The sequence below is a fragment of the Panicum virgatum genome, chromosome 2K (genome assembly GCF_016808335.1).
Source record: "Panicum virgatum strain AP13 chromosome 2K, P.virgatum_v5, whole genome shotgun sequence".
Classification (NCBI taxonomy): Eukaryota; Viridiplantae; Streptophyta; class Magnoliopsida; order Poales; family Poaceae; genus Panicum; species Panicum virgatum.
In genome coordinates, this window is record NC_053137.1 from 47,393,814 (window position 1) to 47,405,064 (window position 11,251).

The window sequence follows — 11,251 nt, forward strand, 5'->3', positions numbered from 1 at the left end:
TATGAATGGCCTTGGGTCTATCTACCCCGGATCTGTCCAGAGCTAAGGGGACCCATTCCCATGGCGCTGAGAAAAACCAATAATACTATTTTCTAATGCAATACATTTTGACTTGAATAGCACATGGATGAAAGATAGATTTCCATATCTTTTGTGAAAAATCTTTGACGTTATAAGCTTGGTCTATTCTATTTTTTTAATTTCTAATTTGGCTATTTAAATATAGATTCTTTAAATTAATATGAACCGCTAGATCTTTATGAATCTAACCGTTTAAATCCTTCTCTTTATTAGGTTAACATGGAATTTATCTTCAAATAAGTCTAGACTATTAGATCTTCATAAAATCTAATTGTGTAAATCCTTTGCTTTTTTAGATTAACGTGGAAAATTATCTTTGAGTTAATCTAGCCCGTTAGATCTTCATAAAATCTAACAATGTACTCCTTCCATATAGAAAATAGAAGACTTTAAGAATAGCAACAGGATCTCCAAAGCATAACTCTGACTGCTTATTTTTATAAAAAATATTTGATCAAAAGTGATATATGTATATTTTTATGAAAGAGATCTTTTAAAAAATCTATTCATATGGCTTTCATTTTTTCAAACTCAATAACTTAAAAGTTATTCATGATTTATATTCTCAATGTTTGACCCAGATCTTATTCAAAACAACATTCTTTTTCTATACATAGGGAGTATATCCTTATCTTTTTTAATTAATGTTAGAATTTCTAAACCCTCTCCATGAACATAGTGACTTCTTTTAACACTCTCGCACAAAATAATGGAGTCTTTTTTTAGATCGGAAACAATAGAGTCTGAGTGTAATAAAACAATGGAGCCTGAGTCTAATAGGAAATAGGAAATACAAAATTTTAATCCAATATAGTTTTTTTTATGTGATATAGATTCTTTAAAATAATACAGACCGTTAGATCTTCATAAAATTAAATGGTGCAAATTCTTCTCTTTTTTAAATTAACGTGAGAATTTCTAGACCCACCTAGCAAGATGGCTTCTTTTAACACTATATTTGTTATTCAGTTGATGCATTCCTGGGGCCAGTTGTTTGAGAGATCTGGTTGAGAAACAATGGAGAAATTCTTTCGGTTAGGAAGAACTATGCAAGACAAAGTTAATTGTACCAATTGTTTTAGCGTTCTATTTATATACCGAGCATGAGAATATGCGTGGCAGAGATGGCCTTGGACCTGAGGAACCAAACTTTGATGTATTTAGAAACGGACATGTTTTATGATGTGATCTTTCCTTATTTTTTTAAATCCTGCCTAGAAACGTAAGCAAGCTACCTTTGTTTTTTATAGTCCTAGTACAATTCTGCCTTGATCGTCCTGCCTTTATCGAGTCCTAGTATGACCCTGCCTAGAATCGAACCATGCTATCTTTCTTGGTTAATCGAGTCCTAGTTCAGGTGTCCGACTACAATAGCAAATACACAATTTTTTATCGTGTGTGGATATTTTTAATATAATATGCAAACGTGGGTTATGCACTACACTTTCCATGCTCCAAAAAGGCCTTTATGGGTTGAGCTGAGATGCATGCCCATCTCCATCGTCTTCCTGCTGTACTCCTAGCTGCTACCTGCAAGGGCAGTTAAGACACAATGCAAACCCCAGCGGCATATTACACTTACCAACTCTCCCCTTTCATCCCATATAACCCCAAAGAAAGCTGCTAAAACCTAAAGCCAGTGTGGAAAGCTGCCTTCCTCCCCCTCTCTTACCCCCCCCCCCCCCCTCTCCTCTTTGGTGTTGTGTCTGTAGCAGCTCCACAAAAGCCAACCCCAAGACCCCTTCTTCCTACCACCTCCTCCACCCCCTCCCTCCTTAATTCCTTCTCTCCCAGCACAAGCTGAGTTCTTATTATTATACTGCTGGTACTTATTACTCGGCAGCTGTACTCGCCTCCCTTGCTTGGCCTCGTTTCTTGTTTGTTTCCCATCCCATCTGGTTGTTGATCCCTTCTTCCCCCTCCGCCGCTCCGCGGCAATATATACGGCCAATCCGATCCCCACCCCCATTCGCCTGATCAGATATAATCAACCGGGGAGGGAGGTTGGGGGAAGGGAGAAATTTTATTCCCGGGTTCTTCTTCTTCTTGTTGTTCCGTAGTATTATTGCTGTTAGCGGCAGCGGTGTTCTTCTTCACAAGATCGCTCGCTCGTGTGTCACCCATGCTGGGCTTCTGCGCTCCCGCGGCCGGGTCCCCTCCGGACGACGCCACGCCGGAGCCGTTCCGCTCGCTGCAGATCGCCGCCACGGCCGCCGCCACGACGAAGAAGAAGCGCCGGCCAGCCGGCACACCAGGTAATCGATCCGTCCTGCACCAGCAGCATGTCTTTGTTTCTAGAGAGAAATTAATAAACAGAAGCTAATGCATGGTGCGGCAATGGGCATCAGACCCGGACGCGGAGGTGGTGTCGCTGTCGCCGCGGACGCTGCTGGAGTCGGACCGGTACGTGTGCGAGATCTGCGGGCAGGGGTTCCAGCGCGACCAGAACCTGCAGATGCACCGGCGGCGTCACAAGGTGCCGTGGAAGCTGCTGAAGCGGGAGGCCGGGGAGGCGGCGCGGAAGCGGGTGTTCGTGTGCCCGGAGCCGAGCTGCCTGCACCACGACCCCGCCCACGCGCTGGGCGACCTCGTCGGCATCAAGAAGCACTTCCGCCGCAAGCACAGCGGCCACCGCCAGTGGGCCTGCGCCCGCTGCTCCAAGGCCTACGCCGTCCACTCCGACTACAAGGCCCACCTCAAGACCTGCGGCACCCGCGGCCACTCCTGCGACTGCGGCCGCGTCTTCTCCCGGTCGGTAATTATCATTTTTCATTTGCTTGCTAGCTAATTGGCTTCCAGCAAATCGATGATTGAAACCGTCGCAGACGCAGACATTTTTCTTTCTTTCTTTCTTTCTTCCTTGCTTGTGTTCGCCGTTGATACTGGCATCAGAGGCTGCACGCCGGGGCAAGCTAGCTGACATCACAGCGGCGTGGTAGTGACTAGTGAGTGCCGACGCCGTCGCCGGCTCCGCTCTCCTTTTGGGACGTCTGCTATTATTGCGGCATTAACGGGGAAAGGAAAGGTAGTAGGCCGGCCCGGCCGGCGGTGGATCAGAGCTAGCGCAATTCCCGAGGGCAGCGCGCCCTCCTCCGTGTGCGTGCGGGGCGTGTGCGTGCGCAGCGCATCGCTTCGCTCCCTCGGTAGCTTTGCCTTTGCCGTTGCTGCTTCTTGCTCCGCATGTGTTCCCGATAGGGGCCAGCTTTGCCTTCGATCGGCTTGGGGGATTCCCGGCTTTGTGCCCGCGCTGCAGCGGCAAAGCAGGCAGCGGCTTGGCCGCGCTGCTGGCCGGCGCGCCGCTCGATGCCCGGCCAGCGCCAGGGCACAGAACTCCACGCCTGACACCGCCGGCCTCTTTGGATCCTCTAGCCGTGGTGGCATGGCATGGCAGCGACGACGTTAATTCATCGTCGTCTCACACGCTCACACATGCAATAAAGTCTCTGGTTCTTGGCTTTTGTTCTTGAGTTCACGCACGCGGCCATGCGCGCATCCTTGGTTATTGGCACGGACGAGGTGATTATTAGTGCTCTAATCTGGTGATGTGTGTGCATCCGATGCGCAGGGTGGAGAGCTTCATCGAGCACCAGGACACCTGCACCGCCGGGCGGCCACGGGCGGACGCCTCGCCGGCGTGTGGAGGCGGCGGCGTGGGCGTGGCTGCTGCTAGTGCCGGGTCGCAGCGGCAGGCGCCGCCGCCGGCCCTGTCGCTGTCACGAACAGCGTCGAGCACCAGCCCGTCAAGCGACGTCGTCATCAGCCCGGCGGCCTGGCCGGGTCCGCCTCCGCCGTTGCCGAGCCCTACGGCCGCCGCGTTCCACGGCCGGTTCGATCGCGTCCCGTCGCCGCGGACGCCACCGTCGGAGCACCACCGCGGCGGTCGCACGCACAACCTCGAGCTGCAGCTCATGCCGCCCTCCAGCAGCGTCGCGGGCGGTGGTGTGCCGGGAACCGTGGCGTTCTGCGGCGCGCAGAGTTCGCCTGGCGGCGTTTCCTCGCGGGGCGACGCCGCCGCCGCCATGCAGCTGCAGCTGTCCATCGGCGTCTGCGGCGGCGGGTCCTGGGACGCGGGCGAGCGCGGCAGCGAGGCGCTGGACGCCGCGGCGAGGGCGAGGCAGGAGGAGGAGGCGCGGGATCTGCTGCGGCAGGCGGTGGCGGAGAAGGCGGCGGCGGACGAGGCCCGCGCGCAGGCGAGGCGGCACGCGGAGCTGGCGGAGCAGGAGCTGGCGAGCGCCAAGCGGATGCGGCGGCAGGCGCAGGTGGAGCTGAGCCGCGCGCACGCGCTCCGCGAGCACGCCGTGCGCCAGGTCAACGCGACGCTGCTCCAGATCACGTGCCTCGGCTGCCGCCACAAGTTCCGCGCGCGGCCGGCGCCGCCCCCCGACGTCGTCTGCAGCTACGTCTCCTCCGTCGTGACCGAGGGCGGCGACGCCGAGGTCGACGAGCCGCCGCCCCTGGACGCCGGCGGCGGCGCCATGCGGCGGCGCCAGCACGCCATGGCCATGGACATCGTCCTCTAGGTAGAGGCCTGCCCGATCTACCTTTTTTCAATCACACTTGTTGTTTTACAAACGACAACGAGACGCCCGTGCTGGTGCATGCATGCTTGGTGAGCTTGATGTAATTGATCGATCAGATGCTGCTGATATGGAAGATAGCTAGCTCGATCTATCGCCCCGGTGCTGCCTAGTGTTGGAGTCCAGTGAGCAGCAGGCCGAGGTAGCTAGCCAAGCGGGGACGAAGACGAAGGCTAGCTGCTAGCTCACTGTGACGTGCATGGAATCTTTCGGTGTTTGCTTCCCATTGGATCTTGTTGGAAATTAAAAACATTGCTCGTGCATGAAAAGCAAGTTGATGATGCCCTTTGCAAAGGTTAGGCATTCATTCAACTCATTCAGTAGCCACCCTACCAAGGATAAGGATCGATCGCACGCATGCATGCACGATCTTTGTGGATCGCAACCAACCACTACTAAATTCAACAACTGCAGCATCATCTAGTATCAATCTATATATCATGCATATCGATCTGTTTCATTCTTCGGAGTAAGAATAATCTTTATAATTTGGTAGACCACAAAACAGTAGTAGTGCCCGGGGGATGATCTCTCAGCCTCAGGAGGGGTTCCCATTCCCACCAGTAGGGGCCAGGGCCATGGCCGAGATTCGAGCAGCGGTTGGACCGAGGGGCGGAGGGCGCCAAATGGAAGCGGCCAGGAATGGTGTGGAAGTGGGGAACCGAGTGGAAGAATCTGAGGGGGACAACGAGCTGCCGGGCGCCGGCCGGAACACGAGGGGGAGCTGGGGAGGAGGGGTGGCCATGGCAGCCGGAAAATACCACTCCCAGGCCAGGCCGCCGCACTGTTGCGGCTCAGCGATGTCACCAGGAGTCCAAAACAGCACGCACATTCATGCACAGCACACAGGCTGTGTGTAAAAGTGAAGCTGAGAAATACTGTAACACTTTTCGTTTGTATGTGGTAAATATTATTCTATTGTGGGTTAACTAGACTCAAAAGATTCATCTTGCAACGTACATCCAAACTGTGTAATAAATTGTTTTGTTTACCCATATTTAGTATTCAATGTCATTTGCTATATTTAATATTTCGATGTAATTTTAATGTGACGGAAAATTTGGAAATTTTAGAGTAACTAAACACAGCCACAGTCTCTCTCCCTCTCTCGCTCTGCATCGACGTCTCCAACTGAAATGATGAAACGCCACTGCAGGAGGAGGGAGGAGGAGGAGGAGACCAGCTAGGGAGTAGGGATGGTCATGGAAACAGATGCGGACGCGCGCATGGTTTTCAGTGCCAGGATGTCTTTCTCCTCTTTTCTAGCAGCTCCGCCCCTCCCCGGCCGGGCCGGCCTCCTCTTGTCTGTCTTGGCTAGAGATACCCCCGTCTGATCTGTACCGTCTCGTAGCACTGAAAGATATGCAGAAAAGCTCTCACGGCGCCCTCTGCCATTGTCTGCACGTTTGCTAGCTGCTGCCTGCTGTTGCATGCGGGCATGTGTGTGTGCCTGATTGCAGATGGAGGCCAGGCCCACAGGTGGCTTGTTCGAAGCCCGAACGAGGCAGCTCCACTCATCACTCATCTGCCACTGTGCTGCATGCGGCTAATTGGGGATGCAGATGCGGCAGCCATTAAATAAAACGCGCTAACCAAGCGAAGCAAAGCGCTTTGTTTTTTTAGATGACGAGCTGGAAGAACATTCGTGCGTGCGCGCCGCCGGTGTTGGTGGAGAGTGCCTCCAACGCACTAACATCACAACAGTGAGGGAAGAGCGAACCAGTCGAAGAGAACAACTCTGAATCAGAAACAGGGCTTCGCACAGTAAGAAGGATTCTCTCTCTGTTCAAATCTGTCTTATCAATGTATAGGGGTCGGGTATTTATAGGTGACGGTTCACCTACCACACTCCGTTATTATATAGTAATGCCCCCAACAGCCTTCGGTCGATGGCCGAAAGTGGCGCCCCCAACAACCGGCACGGCGTGAAGGCGTATCCGCAAATACGCCGCATGTGATATGCGCGGCGCCTCCTGCTGTGTCATGTGTAGTGTTTTTTTAATGTGGCAGCAGTCTCTGCTCTCTAGCTAGTCTCTACACACTAGTACTATAATGTCTTTGTAGACTAAAGTGCTTCATAAAAAAAAAGCTCTAGCCCTATGTTGGATTATTGGATAGTTTTATTTATTAGCCCAAATTGTTGAGGAGGATATGAAACCCTGGAAATATAATCATGTAGTACAACTAACCTAAATATGCATGCCTTGGACAGGAGCGAGATTCAAGCAAGGATTCCGCCTGGATTATCTATCAGGAGCGAGATTCAAGCAAGGATTCCGCCTGGATTATCTATCACATTACTGCAGCATAGACATCTTAATTAGATATGACTCCATTTCGCACGATGTCATATTCCATTTTTTCTAAAAAAATACTTAGTTATGGGATGTATTATTATATTTCATTAGTACCTGAAAAAGTTGTAGTTTTTCGAAAATATAGGTAATATCTCTAAGTAATTATGCAAAAAAATGAAAGAACAAATTGAGTTGTATGTAAAACAAGGGGTCATATTCTGATTTCCATGGGTTTTTCGGTTGCTATTCTTAGGCAATGAAAACCCAACACACTTTCAATCGATTTTTATAACAGGAGAATCATACATTATTGTGCTTTGTGCTTCAGAAGCTTTGGTACTCCCTCTATTTTTTATAGGGTGTACTATTACAGTTTTTTTGGGATGAAAGTCAAACCTCATATAGTTTGACTAATATTAGTCAATTTATGTGTCTATTTAGTGAACAAAAGTTATATCAGTATATTCGAATTTCACATGTCTTATAACACAACATTGGTGTTGTAGCAATTGATGACATATTTGTAAAACAAACTAATGGTCAAAATATACAACCAAAAACCTTTTGCATTAATATTCTATTTACACGATATATAGATCATAGTATTCTTATTGTTGTGCAATGGATGGTGGCTTGGTGGTCATTCAACACACTATACACAATGGAGTAGGGGGGCTAATATTTCTTTATATCATTAAATATGTGTGATAATCATTAATAGGTGAAATGGGAGGGTTGTGGTGATTTAGGGATTAGAGTACAAAATACACATATAAGATAGACAGCACCCATCGAGGATTACATGGTGTAGATATTCAAAAGGTTGAAATTAGTGATTATTGCTTTCTTAGGTAAAAATAAAATATCAACCACCTAATGGCGGTGTATTCTCTTTAGGAGAAGCAAAGGTGTCATATTTCTATTTTTTTACAGGTGTTCTTTGGTTGTTGCTATTCTTATGCAACTACATCGATATCCCACCAATCTTCAATTGATTTTTCTAACTAGATAACAAACCTTGTGGTTATTTGTGCCTTAGCAACTCTAGCTGATCTATGGTTGCCTTCCCATCTTGTATTGATCGGGGTGGGACACCCCAATGGGTAGTGGCAGAGTCGGCATGGACCGTAGCATCATTGCAAGAGTAACGCAATGGGCAATGACAAAGATGATTCTGCCACCATTGTAGTCGGTATATGATATGTAGATTCAAAATTTGAAATTGACCATTGGTTTCTTAAAAAAACTTAACCACCTAAAATTTTGGGTTCGTCCCATGGTCTTCATAGGTTAGAGTTGAAGTTAACAATGTGGCTTCCCCTTAACATTATCACGTGCCTCTCTCAATTCCCTCAGAACTATATTGTTGTTCATATACATATGCTCTGTTAATTATATTTGTGAAACATTCAATCAATTTGGAGCTCCAAAGCATCTTATTCTATTCATATTTCCCATTTTTTTTTCTATTTTCGATGGATCGATGCAAATCATGCAACAACAGTAGGCATGTACAAGCTTCTGGTGATCGATGCTTACAGCCGTATCGACGCATGCATGCATTGCTGAATCGCTGATTGCTGGTGCGCGTTCATTGATGCCTTTCTTCAGAGTTCAGACTTCGGGCGAGCTTTCTTCTTCCCCCCAGTACCACACGCCATCGTTTCAGTGCTTCCCATTTCTAGCAGCCCACGAGCAAGCTAAGCAACTTTTCTCAGGTGGTGAGAGTACAGCCGCGCGCAGGGACGTGTCGGCCGGCGCGGCCGATCCTGCGGGTTCTTGGCGAGGAGCGGCGTCCGGTCACCGACCGCCGTGCAAGCAGCCAAGCAGCACTACCGGCCGGCCGCTGCGTCCTCTCGTCTGCATATTTCGCAGTGAATTCAGGGCGAGCTCGCTCGTGGGGCTGGCAGAGGCAGGCGTTGGTTTCTGGGCTGCTGCGGGCCTTTCTTCAATTCTTCTACGGCTCGTCTCTCCCCTCCGCTGTGTCGGTCGTCTGTCCTTGGCCTTTGGTTGCCCTGCGTTAAAGACACACGCTGATGATGATAAGCATGGCCGTGTAGTCGTCACTAGCTAGCTAGTTCTAAATGCCTTTTGGTTCGTTCTCCTTGAATGGGATCTGCAAGGACGAGTCATGGCGTGTCTTGATCAAAACAGCGGCCGGCCGGTCGTCATGCGTGGAACAGTGGTAGGAAGAAGTCAAGGCATGCATGCGCAACGGACCAAACAAAGGCTAGCTGTCAGCAGCTGACGATCGTGCCGGTGTTGCTCATCAGTGGACGATCGAGGTCCATTTGGTTTGGTAGCCCTTGCCCGGTAAGCATTGATAGATCCTCCTGTCTGTGGCTGTGTTCTACTGCTGGCAGAAAGATCGCCACCAAAGGTTACCAAAATCACCAAGTAGGCAAACTGGCAAAGCAGGCTGGCTGCCTGTTTTCCGCGGCGAAATTTAGAATTTTTGACCTGGTGGCCGTTCACGAACGCAAATCACAATTACCTTTGTGCTCACGTTCTTGCTCATGAAAACGTTGCGTTCATGCCGGCCATTCTTGGCAAACAACCTCCCTCTCTCTTCTATCTCTCGTTTCCATTATTCCAAGTTGTCAGCCAATGGCTGCAATAATAGCTGTCGATCATCCTCAACCGCATTGACCCCGCCGTGCGGCCACGGCCGGCCCGCGAGGCCGGCGGTGACGACGACGCAGGTGAGCCGTCGGCGGGCAAGGCGCGGCGAGCGGCGATGACGACGACGTCCGTGCGGCAGTGGTGGCGCCGCGCCGCCCCGGGTCGTGGGCGTGGCACCACCGGGAGCTGGAGGTGGCCGTGATCCGGGCCACCAGCCACGAGGACCGGTGGATGGACTACGGGAGCGCCGCGCGGGTGTTCGCGTGGGCGCGCACGTCGCCCTCGTCCCTGCGGCCCGCCATGTGGGCGCTGGCGTGCCGTGCGCGGCGGACGCGGTGCTGGGTCGTGGCGCTCAAGGCGCTCATGGTCGCGCACGGCCTGCTCCTCCGCTCCGGCCTCGCGCCGCCGGCCGCCCGCGCCGGGCGCGTCCCCTTCGAGCTGGCAGACTTCCGCGACCGCTCCTCGTCCTCGTCGCCGGCCAGGTCCCAGGCCTTCTCCGCCTTGGTGCGCGCCTACTTCCGCTTCCTCGACTACCGCTCCCTCTTCGCGGCGCAGGAAGACACCGACGGCGGCGGCGTCGACGCCGAGTGCTGCTCCGGCTACCAAATGGCCCTGCTCGACCGGATCGCGAAGCGGCAGTTCCTGCTGGAGCTGCTCCTGCATATCCGCCCCTACGCCGACGGCATGGAGGTGCCGCTCGTCCTCGAGGCCATGGACTGCGCCCTCGTCGACATCTTCCAGGTGTACGGCGAGATATCCACCGGCATCGCGCGGTTCCTCGTCAGCGGCATCCCCGGGCCGGCGAGGCCGCCGCTGCGCAAGGCCGCCGCCGCGGCGGGGGTGAAGGTGCTCTGGCGGGCGGCGGAGCTGAGCGCGCAACTCTCGTCCTACTTCGACCTCTGCCGCGGGCTCGGCGTGGTCAACGCCCGCAAGCTCCCGGCGGCGTTCGTGCGCTTGAAGGACGACGACGTCCGGCACCTCGAGCGGATCCTCATGGGCGACGCCAGTGACGAGGCGGAGGTGGAGGGTACGGCGCCGGCTGACGTGACGAAGGACGCTGCGGGGTCAGCGTCGATGATCACCACGGTGGTGACGACGGAATGGGTGGCGTTCGAAGAGGATAACGACAAATCAAGCGCCGGCGCCTGCGGCGTGGGAAGTGATGGGCACGTCGGTAACCACTGGAACCCCTTCGTCGCCGCGCCGTTGGACCTCCGGCAGAGCGGGAACTTGATCGAGCTTTTCTGACCTGGCGCAATGGCGAGGATGAATCTTCTCGCAAGTTGCGGATTAAAAAGGTTAGAAGCGATTGCTAATCACACGCAAGGAATTGCACGCAGTGTAAAATAGCAACTTGACTCGGTTTTCACTTCTCTGTTCTGGATCAAGTGTTTGTTCGTATGCTAGCCATTACATTCAATTTACTGGAGATCATTAACCGCCTCTCTGGTTCTAGCGTGTTACTGAGCGTGCGTACTGCTATAGCATAGTGCTCGTGAATTGCTAAAGCTAATATAAATTTTAGCTTTGTATCGCGCGAGATATTAATTGTCCGGGTTTCAATTGGGATTCGGATTGAGTTGTTTGGGTTCCGATTAGGATTCAGAAAATTAAATTCGAGTTTAAATTGCTTTGTACCGCTATTTTCTTGCTTTGGAATTTCAGGAAAACATT

General features: G+C 51.7%; 2 protein-coding genes across 2 annotated transcripts; both read left to right on the forward strand.

Moving 5' to 3' along the window:
• Nucleotides 1-1,763: 1,763 nt before the first annotated feature.
• Nucleotides 1,764-4,948, forward strand: LOC120680691 (protein indeterminate-domain 14-like). Its single transcript, XM_039962204.1, has 3 exons — nt 1,764-2,336; nt 2,430-2,832; nt 3,647-4,948. Exons 1-3 carry the CDS (start codon nt 2,204-2,206, stop codon nt 4,599-4,601), a joined length of 1,491 nt encoding a protein of 496 aa, XP_039818138.1. The 5' UTR covers nt 1,764-2,203; the 3' UTR covers nt 4,602-4,948.
• A 3,159-nt stretch (nt 4,949-8,107) lies between these two features.
• Nucleotides 8,108-11,020, forward strand: LOC120695375 (putative clathrin assembly protein At1g25240). Its single transcript, XM_039978644.1, has 2 exons — nt 8,108-8,147; nt 9,678-11,020. The coding sequence occupies exons 1-2, from the start codon at nt 8,108-8,110 to the stop codon at nt 10,823-10,825; spliced, it is 1,188 nt and encodes a 395-aa protein (XP_039834578.1). The 3' UTR covers nt 10,826-11,020.
• Nucleotides 11,021-11,251: the final 231 nt, after the last annotated feature.

What these genes read in the sequence shown, in the direction of transcription:
- LOC120695375 (XM_039978644.1), top strand. Translation starts at nt 8,108, where the DNA reads ATGGGCAATGACAAAGATGATTCTGCCACCATTGTAGTCG. An exon ending in TTCTGCCACCATTGTAGTCG is followed by an intron (nt 8,148 to 9,677) that starts GTATATGATATG and finishes TCGGCGGGCAAG; the next exon opens with GCGCGGCGAGCGGCGATGAC.
- LOC120680691 (XM_039962204.1), top strand. Translation starts at nt 2,204, where the DNA reads ATGCTGGGCTTCTGCGCTCCCGCGGCCGGGTCCCCTCCGGACGACGCC. An exon ending in CCGGCCAGCCGGCACACCAG is followed by an intron (nt 2,337 to 2,429) that starts GTAATCGATCCG and finishes AATGGGCATCAG; the next exon opens with ACCCGGACGCGGAGGTGGTG. An exon ending in TGCGGCCGCGTCTTCTCCCG is followed by an intron (nt 2,833 to 3,646) that starts GTCGGTAATTAT and finishes TCCGATGCGCAG; the next exon opens with GGTGGAGAGCTTCATCGAGC.